Below are 20,089 nucleotides of genomic sequence, written 5' to 3' on the forward strand. Positions count from 1 at the left end.
AACTTAATCATCCTAATGGACCTGGTTGCTTTCTCCACCATTTTTATCCACGCCACTCCTCTCCTCACCCTCACCTACTCTATACTAACACATAATAAAGGAAACTCTTTTCCTCACCTTTTTCTCTTCCCTAATCATCCTGCAATTTAGTATTTCTGACAATCAAGTTCCTTCACAAACGCATTCCCACAAGACTCTTTATTCTCCTTTGCTTCAGTGACGGAATATTTGTCCATGATGTCATTTTTTTCTGTGCTAGCAACGTTTGCATTTACATCACCCAGAAGCCCCACTCTCACATGCTTCCCAGACCCAGCCAGGCTGACAGATTCACTCCTCTTGATCCTACCCTGTACACATTCGTTGTACCCACTTTCCTCCTGACGCAATCAGTATTACCCTCAAAATAATCCTTTATCTGTACATAAATACTGTACATCTATATATATACATATATATATATATATATATATATATATATATATATATATATATATATACATATATATATATATACACATATATGTAATGTTTACATTATACATAACATACTTGACATCTAACAAAATAAACTGGCGGGTCATGAGAAAGAACGTTACAAATTAAAAACAAAAATAATCACAGACAAGTATACAAATATAGTTACTGAGAGAGAGAGAGAGAGAGAGAGAGAGAGAGAGAGAGAGAGAGAGAGAGAGAGAGAGAGAGAGAGAGAGAGAGAGAGATCATATCAGGCAGAAATGCTGGAAATAATCTTCCATGAAAATCCAGAATTCCAGGAAGAGCAGATGCAACGAATGTGACTGATGAGAAAGGCAACAAATCCATATCCTTTTTTTTTTTTTTAGAATCTATATCGTTGGAGGTGCTTTGTCGTCAATGACGAGGACCAATAGTGAATAAAAAATATCCACAGGCACAGAATGAATTTAAGTGACGCCGGATGGAAACCTCACGTCCATTGATGAATGCCGAAAAGGCTGAAAATATTAAACGTTGAAATGTTTGAATGTTTACATCTGAAGCTTCCATTGCTACTGAAGTTTTGGACGACGCTTCAGAGCTGGCGAATTGTAATGAAAAAATAAAACTGAATAAATGAATGAATGAATGAACGAAGAACTTATAAAATACCGTAGTGTGAATGAATGGTTGGACTTGTGTAGTACGACAGGATGAATCAAGTGAATGAACCATCCATCAGTAAATGAATTGCAGACAGAATGAATTAAATGAATGAACCATCAGTAAATGGACGAATGAATGAATGCCTTAAGGCAATTCTTATCTATATCTCGCGCACACAAAATATAAGCACATATAACTAGGCTACACACAATACAACTCTTATTTTTCAACACTAAACCATTCCTTCATACAAGAGACTCATCAAAGCACATTGAACCCCGAACGCACGCTGCATCATTCACCTTCACCTTGCACGCACTCTCACTCCTCCTGGATACTGAAGCCTCCTGCATTCCATGACGAAAGTACAAACCATCTATCTATAATAATGAAATTCGAGTGGATTTTGTTTGTCCGCCCCGTGTGTGGGCCGGGTAGGTAGGGAAACGGGAGGGTAGGGGAGACATCCATCTTCTCAAGCAAACCCGTTTGTCCGCCCCGGGTGGGGGCGGGGTAGGTAGGGGAACGGGAGGGTAGGGAAGACATTCTCCCTCCTCCTGCAAACCTGTTTGTCTGCCCCGGTTGGGGGCGGGGTAGGTAGGGGATCGGGAGGGCAGGGGAACAGGAGGCTAAGGGAGACATCAAACCTCCCCCTGCAAACCTGTTTGTCCACCCCGGGTGGGGGAGGGTAGGTAGGGGAATAGGAGGATAGGGGAGACATGACAGACAGCGCCGGGTTCCAGCGCATCGTAGTGCACTCCATCAAACTCGTTTTCAAAATTTACAAAGTTACAGTGATGCATTATGAAGTACTGTTACAGCCTAACTATAGTCATCATCGAGCTTAACTGCATACCTCTAAATAGTGCCTTGAAGAAGAGAAATACTGGAAAAATAGAGCTATTGATTTCTAGGTAGCACTTGGATGTGTGACCATCAGGATATGCCATTCGTAGTCAGAACGTTAGCCACCTGAATGTCCTTGGCTCACTGCGCGAGGCATGCAACCTCATCCTAGAATTATTTAGAATTATGTATTTACATTCTGTACATACATATGCATGCCTGTATATATATATATATATATATATATATATATATATATATATATATATATATATATATATATATATATATATATATGCATATATATACATATATATGTATATACATGCATTGTACTACAGGGGAAAATGGAACACTGTGTACAAATCCTAATCAGTTTTGTCTTTATATATAAGAATTTTTTGAGGCGGCACATCTACATATATATAAACACATACACAACACACACATATATATATACAAACACACAACACATATACATACAAACACACACACACATATTTACACACCCATAATACATATATAATGCTGTACCTATGTATACAATTCATGCACGAACCAATGATACATAAGGCCCCTTTCCCAGAAGTTTTGCACGTTTCCAATTACCGCTCCGTGATCGGAATAATCGAATTCAGCAATAAAGTTCGGTTTTCGACGTGGAGGGCTGTTATCTGTACCGAGGGATATTGAACAATTATCCGGACTGAACTTTCATCCGATTATACTTTCATTAATTTCCCGAAAAATGAGGGTCCTCCCCCTCGCGCGTCCAGTATTCCACATCTTTCGTGGCCCCAGAGGTTTAACATATGATGTCTTTCTTTGTTTGCTGAAGTAAAAACAGCAATTAGAACTTTTAGAATAACTGCGCAGCAGTCTAACTCTGTCATGGTCACTGTTATTGTATAAAAATAAGTAAAAAGTGGCCCTAAGTGTCTTCGGCGCAATTGAGTTTTCTCTACAGCGTATAATGCTATATGAAACTTTCAGCCACGGCCCATGAAACTCTTAGCCGCGGCCCATGAAACTCTGACACGGTCCGGTGGTGGCCTCAGCCACGGCCCATGAAACTCAGCCATAGTCTAGTGGTGGCCTGTGTTGTTGGTATCTATGGCGGTGCCAGAAGTACGATTATGGCTAACTTTAACCTCAAATAAAAAAAAATACTGAGGCTAGAGGGCTGAAATTTGGTATGTTTGATGATTGGAGGGTGGATGATCAACTTAACAATTTGCAGCCCTCTAGCCTCAGTAGATTTTAAGATCTGAGGGCGGACAGGAAAGGTGCGGACGGACGGACGGACAAATAGCCATCTCAATAGTTTTCTTTTACAGAAAACTAAAAAGGGCTTGTTAAGAATGAATTCAGTTGCTAATAACGGATTAAGATAGAGTACCACATTTTTGAAAGGTTGAACCTCAAGTTCATAATTTTGAAAACCTAAGGTTCCATCATTGGCCATATAACTATCTTAACAAAGCAGGCAAATATAAAAAGAAAAAATCAAAAGGCGCTTATGAAAAGGGGGCTGTTCTCAAAAAAAATATCATCAAATTCAATATCACTATTACAAAAAATGACTTATGAAAAACTAATTTGCATAAAATTCTATCAGTTTGGGAGCCATTCTTGTCATCAGTTAAGTTCTTCTAATAAAATATATTCCATTTTACATATGAAAAGTATTCTCTCTCTCTCTCTCTCTCTCTCTCTCTCTCTCTCTCTCTCTCTCTCTCCACTGCCTGTTTAGGGAGACTGTTCAACAGTCCAACTGTCCGCTATGACCAAACACACACACACACACAAAGCTGATTAGTAACTGGTCTGTACACACATATATACACACACAAAGCTTATTAGCATCTGGTCTGTACACACACATATATACACACACAAAGCTTATTAGCATCTGGTCTGTACACACACATATATACACACACAAAGCTTATTAGTATCTGGTCTGTACACACATATATACACACACAAAGCTGATTAGCATCTGGTCTGTACACACAAATATATACACACACAAAGCCGATTAGTATCTGGTCTGTACACACACATATACACACACAAAGCTGATTAGTATCTGGTCTGTACACACACATATATACACACACAAAGCCGATTAGTATCTGGTCTGTACACACACATATATATACACACACAAAGCTGATTAGTATCTGGTATGTGGCATGTATCTGGTCTTACAAACATACGCAAACACACACACAAACACTCTAAAAAAAATAGCCTGATTCACATCTCGAATAAGAGACGGCATTCGGAGGCATTCACTCGGTCATATCAGCCTCTTTGACGTCAAAAAAATCAGATTAGCATCCTGACAATAGGAGACAGCATCCCCCCATCCCCCGCCCCCCTCGAACGTCGAGAGAGCAGAAGGGGATACAAACCGAGTTAATGTGATTGGCCGGGACCGAGAGACCAGTCGCTGACAAATATGATCATATTAACTAGCTGTCACTGGGATGGGATATCTGTGACGCGGCATCGTTCATCTGGTAATTGCCAGATATTACCAGATTTAATTGTCTGCTAAAGGGGAAATCACTTGCTTTGCATCATTGCGAATAGAGGGATGCCTTTATGCGCTGATACATTTGCAATGCATGGGCATGAGTACGTATTAATGTCTATACACACTCGTTTGCGCACACGCAAATATGTATACATTATATATATATATATATATATATATATATATATATATATATATATATATATATATATATATATATATATATATGTATATATATATATATATATATATATGTATCTCACATCAAGAAACTAATAGGCAAGAGGCAAAAGATACATACATACGTGTATACATATACATATACTTACTATCACTATTATTATTAATATTATTAATACACCAATGCTTATACAAAATGTCAGCCACGATTATTTCTACAGCATAATTGATAATCCTGGGAGTTTATCCCCTAAGTATTTAAAATCGGAATGATCCTGTTGAAAATTCATCTCACTGCCTTTGTGCTGGGTAATCTTCTTTTCAATAATAATAATAATAATAATAATAATAATAATAATAATAATAATAATAATAATAATAATAATAATCTTCACTGTCTTTTTCGTTAAAACGCAGTCAGAGATTTTCCTTATGATTTTACCCACACAATATTCAGCAGTTTATAGTTTTCTAGTAAAATCATTCCCTACGTTATTAACAATCATCAGGTTTATTTCCCTTTATTAGCCAGCGACAGAGCGAAGAACAATTTCCATGTATTTCTAACAAGTTACGACAACATTCTTGTAATTGTCAAAACGATAGCGTATTCACATTTCCCAAGTCAGTATATTAGTAAGTTTATTAATGCAGTCTAATCTCCTAATCTGATCTACTGTGACCATTCAACCCAGTGGTGCTCAAATTTTTGGGTATCGTTACCCCCGGGGGCAGTGGTGTGATAGATCACCATGACCCCAACCCCATTCCTCTTCAGTTATGTGAAGTTATAATATAAAGGAAAGAAAAATGTTGGAAAGCTTAATTTCTAAAGCGTTTTATGTATAAGAAATTAATTTTACTTTTACTAAAGTCTTAAGAAGTAAAGAATTAAGGTTTTAGATATTATTACTTTGGCAAAACAATTCAAATTAAAGCATTGTTCCTTTTAGTACAAATTGGAATTAAAGTGCCTCATTAACCCCCCCCCCGCCCCCGAAACGGGTTCATTAACCCCACGGGGGTAATTACCCCCCAGTTTGAGAACCACTGACTTAACCTAAGACACTCTAACAGAAACTAACCTTCATCGACTTTATTTCCATGTTGAATTTTTCAAGAACTGGACCACAACAAACTAATCTATGTTGCATGAAATGTATTGCAATTCTTTCCAGCCATTTCTGTTAGTATCTTAATGGTTTAATTCTTAAATTAATTTAATGCACTGTTATAATTATCACTGCTGAACGAATCTATCCTACAGATTTTTTTTCGTCTGTAACCCAATCTTACATCCTAATCATTGATTAGTACAGCCAGTTAACTAGCTCATCCCAATTAATTAAACTACCCTTGGACTGAAATATAGAATTTAGGCCATAAGGCCAAGCACTGGGACCTATGAGGTCATTCAGCGCTGAAACGGAAATTGACAGTAAAAGGTTTTAGAGGTGTAACGGGAGGAAATCCTCGCAGTTGTTAGAAGAGAGTGGAGAGGAAGATGGAAGAGAGAATATGAACGGAGGGACAGTAAAACGAATGAAAGGGGGTACAGCTAGGGGTCGAAGGGACGCTGCAAAGTTCCTTAAGTAATGCCTACATTGCACCGCGTGAGGTGCACTGATAGCACTACCCCCTCGTCTCTCTATTTATCTCTATAAGAAGCTAATGCCAGAATTCTCTTTTCTTTTTCCATAGCAAGTGACGAATGAAGAAGCAGTCGTGGCCCTTAGGGGGAGTACTTCTCCGGTCAGACTTCTAGTTTTGAGAGAAGATCCCGAAAAACTCTTCACTTCTCAACAAGGTAAGAAAGAGAGAGAGAGAGAGAGAGAGAGAGAGAGAGAGAGAGAGAGAGAGAGAGAGAGAGAGAGAGAGAGAATATCTTCTATCGATGCTAGATTGATCGACTTATTTTTAGTTACCAAAACTGGCGTCACAATCAATGCTAGATCAATAATTTGGTGTTAGTTTGAATGAGAAATTGTTCTCAAACTCTACTTTTACTGAATGCATGCTCGGTAATTAAGACTATAGAGCATCTTAGGATTGAACCGCATAGTTAACACAATGCACACATGCACACATACACACACACACACACACACACACACATATATATATATATATATATATATATATATATATATATATATATATATATATATATACTAAATACTTTCCACTAATAACAGGCTCATCAGCAACAGGTAACCCGCTTACACAGTGCGCCACTCTCCTCAATCCCGCACACATCACTCACTCATGCCTCTGGGGTGCCACATATATATATATATATATATATATATATATATATATATATATATATATATATATATATATATATATATATATATATACATACACATATACTGTTTTGTTCCTGGTTCTAATTCGCCTTTGTTTCCTTACCTTTGCTCACATCTGTTCTCAACTCTCCCGTCTTGCAAACTTTTTAAAAACTCTTTTACTTGCTGCTGCAATATCTCATAACTATACCCAACTAGTGCTGCATCGTCTGCAAACATCAACCATTCTATGCACCATTCATAACTTATCTTCTGGCATCGCATCTTTGCAATTACATCCACGGTCCGTTCTCTGACAATTCTTGTAACTTCGTCTCTAAGATGCTGAACAACAGTGGAGACATAACACACCCTTGTGTCAATAACTCTTCTTCACCAAACATCCCGGAAAGCCTCCGCATTTACACTGTCAATTTTGTCACAACTTTTTTCTAGGTCATATGTATATATATATATATATATATATATATACACACATTTATATATATAAATATATATACATATACATATATATGTATATACATATACATATATATATGTACATAGACATATATATATATATATATATATATATATATATATGTGTGTGTGTGTATTAAACATATATATATATATATATATATATATATATATATATATATATATATATATATATATATGTACATATGTATATATATATTATGCATATACATATATATATATATGTACATATATATATATATATATATATATACAGTATATATATATATATATATATATATATATATATATATATATATATATATATATACATATATATATATAGGGAGAGAGAGAGAGAGAGAGAGAGAGAGAGAGAGAGAGAGAGAGAGAGAGAGAGAGAGAGAGAGAGTGGGCGTGTGGATCGAAGTCATAACAAAAAATCATTTTGAAAAATCCAACCGGCTTTTTCCCTCATGCCGGGAAAACGTTCAAAAATACCCGATGAAATATGGGACGAAAAAAACATTGTGAAATATGGCCGAGAATTTCTCTTAAACCACTCCGTGATAAAAAAAATAATTTTCCTGAAAAGGAAGGTGCGGACATTTTGCATTCATTCACTGCATAACGTCCGTGAATTCACGATGAAGGATGAATAATTAATTCTCGGGTGAAGTGAGAAAAACGTTTTGAGTGATGAATAATAATGGAATGGGTGAAAAATGAAAAAAATATTGACGGGAATCTCACGATAATATGAACTGTGGATAGATAGAATACAGAATTAGGCCAAAGGCCAAGCACTGGGACCAATGAGGTCATTCAGTGCTGAAACGGAAATTGACAGTAAAAAGGTTTGAAAGGCGTAACAGGAGGAAAACCTCAAAGCAGTTGCACTATGAATCAATTGTTAGGACAGGGTGGAAAGTAAGATGGAAGAAAGAGAATATGAACGGAGGAACAGTAAAAGGAATGAAATGGGATGCAGCTAGGGGCCGAAGGGACGCTGCAAAGAACTATGGATAAGAGTAACTGAATATCTTCATTGAAATATTTAAAAAATGAATAACACTGCCTGATATCTGCCTAGGATTTTTTGGTGGTAGTCTGTGTTGTTGGCACCTATAGCGGTGCCAGACGCACGATCATGGCTAACTTTAAAATAAAAAAAAAAAACTGCTGTGAAACAAATAAAAATTACGCCGAAGTTTCTTCGGCGCAATCGAGTTTTCTGTACAGCGTATAATGCTGTATGAAACTCACAGCCACGGCCCATAAAACTTTCAGCCACGTGTTGTTGGCACCTATAGCGGTGCCAGGCACACGATCATGGCTAACTTTAACCTTAAATAAAACAAAAAATTACCTAGGCTAGACGGCTGCAATTTGGTATATTTGATGACTGGAGGGTGGATGATCAACATACTAATTTGCAGCCCTCTAGCCTCAGTAGTTTTTAAGATCTGAGGGCGGACAGAAAAAGTGCGGACGGACAGACAAAGCCAGCACAACAGTTTTCTTTTACAGAAAACTAAAAATGAATAGCTACAGAACACTTTCATAAATGAATACAAAATGATAAAGGAATATCAAATGAACATATCTGAAAAACTATGAAAGTCTACTAACGATATCTGTTGGAAACCTTTTAAGAAAAATATGTAATATTTGCTTTTCGAAAAATTCTCTAAAATGCTGCTGAATATCTCTGGAATACCGTCTGAATAACTAATAATATTAATACTGACTAATAAGTAATCGAAACTGTTTTGAAGTATAATAATACTGATGAATATCTTATAGTAATATAAGAGAATTATATGTGTATATATATGAACATATATATATATATATATATATATATATATATATATATATATATATATATATATATATATATATATACATGTATATAAATATATTAATATATATAAATATATATATATATTATATTTTTATATATTATATATAATATATATACATACATACATTAATAAATAAAAATATTAATATATACATACAGTATATATATTAACATTGATATTTACAATACATAAACATACATTATATATATTTGTACCCTACTCCTCTAACTTCAATACTATCACCGAGACAAACTAAAAAAAAAAAAAAATTAAAAACTAAAAAGTAAGCGGAGAGAATTCAACATGTTTACCTTGAGACGAGACCGGACCATTGATCGAGTTTTCCTATGACGTCACCCCATCAGCGATGCCTTAACATCATATCCCTAGGCCGAGTTTGGCAAGCCATAGCATTACGGGAGATGTTTGGGTGGTCGAGTTTTATTTTGCTTGTTTGGTTAGCGCGCACGCGCGTCTGTGAATGTTTGCTAGGGATGACACGAATGTTTTCGTCAGGAGAAATATAGACGTTTGTTGCGATGCATTTTAAGTTTTTTCGTTTTGGAAAACATGAATGTTTCGGAGGGGGAATTTTAATCATGTATGCTACGGGAAAGGGTGAATGTTTTTTTGGGGAAGAAGCACAAACATGTTTGTATTGTAAAGGATACACGTTTGACGGGAAAGCGTTAAAATATTTGCAGAGACAAAGGAATGTTATGGAAGATATGAAATGCAATTTTTTTTTTATGGAAAATATTGACATGCTTGATAGTGAAACCATTATTTTTTCATCATGTTTGTATGTATGGGACGAATGTGTATTTGTTAAAAAAACACGTTATACGGGCGCTCATATACAAATTATGTATGTACGTAACTTGGAGTATGGCAAGACTTCATCTTAAAAAAGAAAAAAAAAAAGAAAAAATACAAAGTGTTAAAAGTTGAAGATCACCAAAAAAAGAAAACTTTACAATGACAGTACTGTGACCAAACTTCTATAAAAATCCAATATTGGCTTCTTTTTTTTTTTTTCGTTACCAGAGCCGACCAAATTCCTGACGGTGGAACTTCGGAAGTCAGCTATCACGGAAAGACTTGGTCTCAGCCTCATGGAAAGAAGGTAAGAGTATACATGGACAAGTTACACACATAAATATATATACATGTTTATGCATATCCTCTCTCTCTCTCTCTCTCTGTATATACATACATATATATAATATATATACATATATATACAATAATGTGTATGCATATATATGGATACAAATTCTCTCTCTTTCTGTCAATATATATATATATATATATATATATATATATATATATATATATATATATATATATATATATATGTAATATATATACAATGTGTGTACGTTTATACATACGTATACAAATTTCTCTCTCTCTCTCTCTCTCTCTCTCTCTCTCTCTCTCTCTCTCTGTCAATATATATATATATACAATGTGTGTATGTTTATATATACATATACACATTCTCTCTCTCTCTCTCTCTCTCTCTCTCTCTCTCTCTCTCTCTCTCTCTTTCAACATATGTATATAACATACATATATATAAATTTATACACGCACATATATATACCTATATAAAACAATGTAAGGTTTATTTAGCTTTACCATCCCGCATGTTTTGAAAATGCTTCCCGTCAAAAACTTTCAGAAACGCATGGCACCAATCTCAGATGGCATCGCTAGTCCATGCCCATCGCAGTGAGGCAGAAGCGGGTATTTCACTTTGAAGCCCAGGCTCATCAAAGGTTACGCTGGGCAGTCATTTGGTCGATGGCGGAAGGTTTCTAGTATTTTAATGGAAAATACTCTTAGTCTACTGTGGCTGTGACTCCCTCCAGATTTTGGCCCTCCATGGCCACCGTATTTGGGTGTTCCTGAAGTGGTTCCTGAAGTCAGCATCTGCTATATCACTATTATTATTATTATTATTATTATTATTATTATTTATTTTTTTTTTTTAACACAGTCATCCTATTCGACCCGGTGGTCGTCATAGCGTTGGGGGGTTCCGGGTTGCATCCTGCCTCCTGAGGAGTCCATCACTTTTCTCACTATGTGCGCTGTTTCTAGTAGCACACTCCTCTGCACGAGTCCTGGAGCTACTTCGGCACCTAGTTTTTCCAGGTTCCTTTTCAGGGATCTTGGGATCGTGCCCAGTGTTCCTGTGGTTATGGGAACAATTTCCACTGGCATATTCCATATCCTTCTTATTTCGATTTTCAGGTCTTGATACTTATCAATTTTTTCTCTTTCTTTCTCCTGTACTCTGGTGCCCCCATGGTATTGCCACATCAATGAGTGATACTTTCTTCTTGATTTTGTCAATCAACGTCACGTCTGGTCTATCGGTTATCAAAAAAGACAAAAATAAATTAACGAATTAAGAAATAAATAGATAAAAATAAAAAGAATGATGACAGATGAGACACCGGCTAAGCTTACTTCGAGTTATTTTATTACAGAAACGAGATCTGGTTTTCAAGAGAATGAAAATGAAATTTTCTGTGACCTGAGTCTTTCGTAGAGGCATCGTCCTTCTGGTCTGATGCGTAAGGTGATACCTTTTCATCGCCGTAGGGGCGTACTGCCGTCAGTACACCTCATGCGGTGCAATGTAGGCATTACTTAAGGTTCTTTGCAGCGTGCCTTCGGCCCCTAGCTGCAACCCCTTTCGTTCCTTTAACTGTACCTCCTTTCATATTCTCCTTCTTCCATCTTGCTTTCCAACCTCTCCTAACAATTGATTCATAGAGCAACTGCTTTGAGGTTTTCCTCCTGTTACACCTTTCAAACCTTTTACTGTCAATTTCCGCTTCAGCGCTAAATGACCTTATAGGTCACAGTGCTTGGCCTTTGGTCTAAATTCTATATTCAGTTCAGATACCTTTTCATTCTAAATCAGCCTTTTATTTATTAAACATGTGGTTCCTATAATACAATCTTGAATGTTGATGTCCTCTTAAGCTGTACTGCTATTGGGCCATGTGTAAAAATGTTCTGATTATATTGCTGCATTATTATTATTATTATTATTATTATTATTATTATTATTATTATTATTATTATTATTATTATTATTATTATTATATAAGTGGATGAAACCTATTCACACGGAACAAGCACACCAAAGGGACCACTGACTTGAAATTCTTCAAGCTTCCAAAGAATGTTGGTTTCAACCTCCCACCGCAGCAGACCCCTCACCCAACACTGCAGCAGTAACTGGTCATGATACAGAGCCAGTGATTTTTTCATCACCCTGGGGGGAGGCGCGAACTCGCGACATCTGAGCGGTATGTCACGACACTAGCAACCATACCAGCGGACCATCTAAGGAAAGCTTTACAAAGTGTAGCCAGACCGGCGATGGTTTATGGAGTCGAGACATGGCAGTCACAAGAAGATACAGGATCAGAAATGAATTCATTACAGGTACAGTTAAGGTAGGGGGGAGTATCGAAGAAGGCCCAAGAAAGATTACAGTGGTTTGGTCATGTCATGCGAGAGAAGATCACGTGTAAAAGAGTTATGAGCATGAAGGTAGGTAGAGGGAAGGAGGGGAAGAGGAAGGTTAAAAAATTCATAAGGAAGGATAAAATAGCAAATGACAGGCGGGAGAAAGGTTTAAGAAGTCAGGATGCATTGGACAAAGGAAGGTGGAGAAGGCTGACAGGAAACAGCGACCCCATATAGAAATGGGCAAAGAAGAAGAAGAAGGAGGAGGAGGAGGAGGAGGAGGAGGAGGAGGAGGAGGAGGAGGTTAAACATAAGAGGCAATAGCAGGGCTGACAAGACTACTCTACACGTAATCCTACCTCAAGAACTTTTACTGAACACCCTGAAGACCACTTACATAGATACGCTCACGCGAAATCTAAAACCCACAAGACTAACTACCTCTTCGTCCTACCACCACCCAAACCCCGACAGTAAAATACTTTAAGGCAAAACTAAGAAACTAAATCAACTGACTGCGCCATTTACAACCGAGAAAACAAGGCAATTAATTCCACCTTGAAATTTCTGGGGAATTCTTAAAGATGTTCCTCCGAAAGAAGGCCACTTAATCAAGTCTTTTCCCTGAATGTGACTTGAGGAAGTCACCATCCAGCTCATCTTGGATAAAATATCTATTTCAGATGAGATGTCCCTCTTGAACTCTGCCGGGGAAGCTTTGTAGGGCCTTCGGAAAGGCTGGGTGACCAGAGCCTTTCTGAACAGATATCCGTTTATCTGTAACTTGTAATTCCTTCTCTAGATATAACAAGGTTTCTTAAGAACAATCGAGTTTTCTGTACAGCATATAATGCTGAATGAGCCATGGCCCATTAAACTTTCTGCCACGGCCTGGAAGTGGCCTGTCCCATAGCACTGCCAGACACACGATCATGGCTAACTTTAACCTTAAATAAAGTAAAATCTTCTGAGGCTAGGTGGCTGCAATTTGGTATGTTTGATGATTGGAGGGTAGATGTTCAACATACCAATTTGCAGCCCTCTAGCCTCATTAGTTTTTAAGATCTGAGGGCGGACAGAAGAAGTGAAGACGGACAAAATCATCTCAATAATTGTCTTTTACAGAAAACTAGAAATAACGCGTTTATAATCTGGCGTCGTTCGTCAGAACACAGTCTAAGTTGATATATCACCAATGTTTTCTTTTGTTTTATGTGAACATCCCGTTTTCCTAATGTGTAGTAACATTAAAGTACAAGTACAATAGATCCATTTAAATATCACTCATGTATACGAATCTGAGGGCGTGTATCTACAATCAATAATATACTTCAGTATGAAAATACCAATGCTTCAAACTCTTTCTGTGTGTGTGTGTGTGTGTGTGTGTGTGTGTGTGTGTGTGTGTGAGAGAGAGAGAGAGAGAGAGAGAGAGAGAGAGAGAGAGAGAGAGAGAGAGAGATAATAACCAACAGCCTATGGATAAAGCTTTGCCATTAATTTTCCAAATTGCCTGTAATCCATTACTTGTTATTAAGGCGCTTTCTCCAATGACATTTTTTGTTATTTATGATAAAATTATACATTTATTCCAGGCACTGTTTTCCCACCTGTGGCAAAGGCTCAGGTGCATTATGGTCTGTCGATAATGAATGAGAACTCTTCTTTTTTTTTTTTTAATCCTGGAAAGGTTGTCATATTTTTGTCCTATAACATTTCATTTATAACTCTTTCAATGGTAGCTGAAGATATATAGTGTGGGGGAAGTTTCTTCGGCGCAATCGAGTTTTCTGTACAGTTTATAATGCTGCATGAAACTCGCAGCCGCGGCCTATGCAACATTCACCCATGGCCCGGTGGTGGCCTGTGTTGTTACGGGCACCTATAGCGGTGCAAGATTCACGATCATGGCTAACGTTACCCTCAAATAAAATAAAAACTACAGAGGCTACAGGGCTGCAATTTGGCATGTTTGATGACTGGGGGGTGGATGATCAACATACCAATTTGCAGTCCTCTAGCCTCAGTAGTTTTTAAGCTGTAAGGGAGGACAGAAAAAGTGTGGACAGACAGACAAGACAAATAGCCATCTCAACAATTTTCTTTTACAGAAAGCTAAAAAGTTTTCATACGGGCGAACATTAAGAAGGGGAGAGAGAGAGAGAGAGAGAGAGAGAGAGAGAGAGAGAGAGAGAGAGAGAGAGAGAGAGAGAGAGAGATCTACCAGATCCATTGACTTATTCCGTGTATTACAATAGTCACCAGGACCTCCGCTTTGTCTCTCTATCTTCTAGAAGGATGGACTTTTAGGACAACACTGAAACCCGAAAGGAAGTAAACGGAGAAATTCTCCTTCCTTTCCAGGTGAAATTAGACGACTGATGTAAAGAATTCGTCCTTCGCGACCTTAGTCGTCTGATCAATGTAGATTTAAGTCACGCTTGCGGAGGAGAATTTCTTCATCAATCTACTTTCGGATTCCAAGGCTTTCAGGGGAAAGAGTATGAAAAATATTAAGGAGTCAAGATGTTTGTGGGGGGGCCCACTGTGGCCACTGTAATTCTTCGTGTGTGTGTGTATATATATATATAATTTATATATATACATATATATATATAATACAATGTATATAATATATATGTATATATATATATAGATATACAGTATAGTAAATGCATATATACACATCTATATATATATATATGTGTGTGTTTATATATATATATATATATATATATATATATATATATATATATATATATATATATATATATATATATATATTGTATGTGTATATAATACATATATATATATATACATATATATATATATACACACATACATATATATGTATGTAAAATACGTGACCACAAAGAAACAAATTCCAATACTTTATCGCTGCACCTCAAAATCGCCGAAACGCCTAACAACTAACAATTAGCTACCGAAAGACGAATCCTGAAATCTAATTGCATTTTCTTTTCTCCTCTCTTTCCATTAATGGTGGCCGGGTTTCCTCTTCCCGACGACAAAAGCGACGGAAATGGAATATTCGTAACCTTAGTGGTAAGTCAGTTGACATTTTGCCATCATTATTTTTTTTTCCCCCCGTGTCACGGATCTCTAATAATGCCGGAGTGACTCGAGCGGGGGAGTGTGCGGGGGAGTGTGAGGGAGAGTGTGTGAGGGAGTGTGTGTGTGTGTGTGTGCGTGTGTAAACATACAGATATTCACCTACACATGGGTATATACATGTATATATCTATATCTATATATCTATATATATATATATATATATATATATATATATATATATATATATATATATATATATATATATTATCAAATATAAGGAAGCCCATAGAAACGCCAAAATGTGGAATATAAACGCTATATTTCAAAGACCAAACTGTACTTCTCCTAAGGCAAAATATATATATATATATATATATATATATATATATATATATATATATATATATATATATATATATATATATATATATATATATGTTTGTAAAAATACAGATATATATATATATATATATATATATATATATATATATATATATATATATATAAATATATATAATGTTCGTATGTGTGTGTGTGAGTATGCGCATGCATGAGACTGCGTGCATTAATTAAACTTAAAAGCGAGATCAGGAATGTTATTTCTATTTATCTGGATAAAATGATTAACCTTAAAATCAAACTGTTGTGAGGTGTTTGTGTACATACATGTATGATTAGGTTAAAAGAAACTGTGTGTTGATGGAGTTTTCCTAAAATAAATCATAAATTATCAATGTTAGTTTTGTAATAAAGTTTCTACCTGTTTCCTCATATATATTCAAGCCTGTTTCTCATTACTACTGTAACTGTTTTTTTCATAAATTACCCATGTTAGTTTTGTAATAAAATTTCTATCTGTTTCCTCATATATATTTGAGCCTGTTTCTCATTACTATTGTAACCGTTTTTAATTCAATAACAATCATTATCAACTAGATTAAAAAGTCGAATAATAATAATAATAACGAAACATACCATAAGCAAAAATTTTGCAGAAGACACATGAGAACCTGTTCAGTTCAAATAACGCCAACGAGAATAATAACATTAATGAATATTAATATTAATAATAATCTCTCGTCAGGAACCAGGCGGCTTAGCTGCTCGATATGGTCGGATCATGCAGGGAGACAAACTCCTGGAAGTCAACGGCGCTCCAACTGCCTATCTCAGCCTGGCTCACGTCGCTAATCAGCTGAGGGTAAGATGTCCCCTGGACCTACTAAGTCGTGGATGTCCCAGTATTCGTGCGGTCTTATTAGAGTCTTCAGTGATAAGGGCAAGGCTTGCCCTTAATTTTAGTGTGATGGAGAGAGAGGATAGAATATAGAATTTAGGCCAAAGACTAAGAGCTGGGACCTATGAGGTCATACAGTGCTGAAACTGATATAGAGAGTAGAAATGTTTGAAAGGTTTAAACAGGAGGAAAACTCGCAGTTGCACTGTGAATCAATTGTTTGGAGAGGGTTGAAAGAAAGATGGAAGAAAGAGAATATGAACGGAGGTTCAGTAATAGGAATGAAAGAGGTAGCAGCTGGGGGCCGAATGGACACTGCAAAGAACCTTAAGTAATACATACAGTTCACCGCATGAGGTGCATTGACGGCACTACCCCTTATGTGGGTATGATGGCGGTGGACATCATTTCTAAAAGAATTTTTGACAAATTTCGATAAAAACTTATGGAGGAGAGGTCTTTGGGCCAAGAGAGAGCTGGCTGAATTCTGGGATGGGTTCTACTGGGAGATGTCAGAGTGACCGGGTATTTTCTATTACTCAACTCCTATACGCGACTACTATGTAAAATATATCAGTGTTGACAAAACAACCCCCTAAAAATTTTTGTTGACAAAGCAACCCCCTAAAAATTCTTGACAAATCAACCCCCTAATCATTCTAGTTAACAAAACAACCCCCTAAAAATTCTAGTTGACAAAACAACCCCCTACAAATTCTATTTGACAAAACAACCCCCTAAAAATTCTAGCTGACAAAATACCCCCTAAAAATTCTAGGTAACATAACAACCCCCTACAAATTCAAGTTGACAAAAAAAAACCTTCAAATTCTAGTCGACAAAACAACCCCCTAAAATTATAGTTAACAAAACAACCCCCTAATAATTCTAGTTGACAAAACACCCCCCTATAAATTCTAGCTGACAAAACAACCCCCTAAAAATTCTGGTTGACAAAACAACCCCCTAAAAATTCTAGTTGACAAAACAACCCCCTAAAAATTCTAGTTGACAAAAACCCCTAACAATTCTGGTTGACAAAACAGCCCCCCTTAAAATCCTGTTAACTGAAGTACATAACCACTGACACCAATTCACCAAATGAACTTCTTCTTCTTCTTCCATACAGAGCATGGAAGGGAGCGTGGTGCTGCTACTCGGTCGAATTCCCTCACTTGCTCAAACCATCCACGAATGGGCCAGGACCGAGAGTAGGACGAATATCCCGGCACGCCTCAGGATCCACACCTGGTCCCATTCCAGATCTGTCAAGTTTGTACTCATTTTGAATCTAATCGTGATAATATCGAACTTCATTTATGTTTATAAACACATTCCTTAGACAGTGGTATTGTACAGAATATTTACGCTGGTTTTGTTCTTTATCTTACTCCTGTTCTCCAAAGCTGGTGTAAACCGAGTAGTTAAGATTATTTTGTTGAATGAGATTGCAGGACAGGTCCAGTGAAGAAGTTCTAAATTAACAAGTGCCTGCAACATGCTTTAGTAGTCAGATGCCTATATACAGTATTCTGGTAGTAAAATCATCTTATTTATAGGACATCAACCATTTATAAACCTTTCTGCAAAAGGAACATTCAAACATCAGTATTTCAAACCTATACCACTCAGAACAACGAAACTGACCTCATTTTCTAAATCTCAGGTACGAGCTCCAGCCATTTTACATCGAGGACACCGAAGGTCGTCCCACTGGAGGAGGAATTGTCGGAGGCATTGGTGAGAAAGGTGGAGGAATAGGAGGCGTAGGAGGAGGAGGGGGAGGAGGAGGAGGAGGAGGGGGCACAGCCGTCATGGTGAGAAGAGTCCGAGCCAACACGCACCATAACCATATCAAGTCCCGGGCAGCCTCCACCACGTCCTCCAGCCCTCCTTCCTCCTCCTACTACATCACCTCGTCCTCGACCTCCTCCTCCTCCTCCACCAAGATCCCTCGCCCTCCGAGCAGGCTCCTCCACGTCCTGCGAAGGTCGCTCCGCGGACGATCAGCCACATCGACGCAGGCCATAGTCAGGACCTGCACCCCGGACTCAGCTCAGTCCTTGTTGTCCCACAGCACGCCCCCGGGGGGATCCCCGAAATCCCACGTCCACTTCCACGGGTCCGAGGTGATCAGCATAGCCGACACGGAGTCCTGCGGATCCGACAAGTCCTTCTTGTAGGATTCCTTTGGGATGCTCAAACGCTTGTTATCAATTCCTCCTGATATGGTATAAACGTTGTCCGAATAATAATAATAATATTAATATTATTAATGATAATAATAATAACTATAATAAAAAAATGTATATGTAAATTTAAAATGCGATAAATATTCAAATTTCATATCCTAAATTTTATAAAATACCAATAAATATTTACTTTTCGTAGTGTTTGATATTTATTCCTTTCTGTAACAAACTTGTTTGAATATATATATATATATATATATATATATATATATATATATATATATATATAATACATAAAATATATATATATATATATATATATATATATATATATATATATATATATATATATATATATATATATATATATATATAGCCACTGTGGCTGTGCAAAGAGGCCTCAAACCAGCTCATGACTTGAGTTTTAGTCAGAGCATGCTAGTGACAACAAGTTCAAAAGGAAAAGCGTTGCTTAAGTGATAAAAACATTGTAAAGACAATAAAAACATTTGGTACCAGTGGATGAAACACTTGAGTGCCAATTTTCAACGTAAATAAAGTTGAGTTTATAGTTTTGTCAAGTAAGTTTACGTACTTGTCAATAAGATCACCACTGCCATGACACCTACTCGCAAAAGTCTGTTTGCCTCATAACATTTCATAAGCAGATAATACACTGCAGTTCAGCTGCATCTTTGGACTCAACGCCCAAAAAGCACCAGATTTCAAGAAAGCACCAAATCGCCAAATCAGAT

At 36.8% G+C, this 20,089-nt stretch overlaps 1 protein-coding gene across 1 annotated transcript in view; it reads left to right on the forward strand.

Annotated features, from left to right (window-relative positions):
- The window catches only part of LOC136845148 (multiple PDZ domain protein-like), a 65,171-nt gene extending 45,643 nt beyond the window's left edge, over positions 1 to 19,528 (forward strand). The window contains exons 4-9 of the mRNA XM_067115093.1: positions 6,401 to 6,506; positions 10,383 to 10,461; positions 15,866 to 15,896; positions 16,990 to 17,106; positions 18,272 to 18,414; positions 18,809 to 19,528. Of these exons, the coding sequence (XP_066971194.1) occupies positions 6,401 to 6,506; positions 10,383 to 10,461; positions 15,866 to 15,896; positions 16,990 to 17,106; positions 18,272 to 18,414; positions 18,809 to 19,325 (993 nt within the window). The 3' untranslated portion in view covers positions 19,326 to 19,528. The remainder of the gene's footprint in view (positions 1 to 6,400; positions 6,507 to 10,382; positions 10,462 to 15,865; positions 15,897 to 16,989; positions 17,107 to 18,271; positions 18,415 to 18,808) is intronic.
- The last annotated feature ends 561 nt before the right edge of the window (positions 19,529 to 20,089 follow it).

Source organism: Macrobrachium rosenbergii, chromosome 13, assembly GCF_040412425.1.
Source record: "Macrobrachium rosenbergii isolate ZJJX-2024 chromosome 13, ASM4041242v1, whole genome shotgun sequence".
Classification (NCBI taxonomy): domain Eukaryota; kingdom Metazoa; phylum Arthropoda; class Malacostraca; order Decapoda; family Palaemonidae; genus Macrobrachium; species Macrobrachium rosenbergii.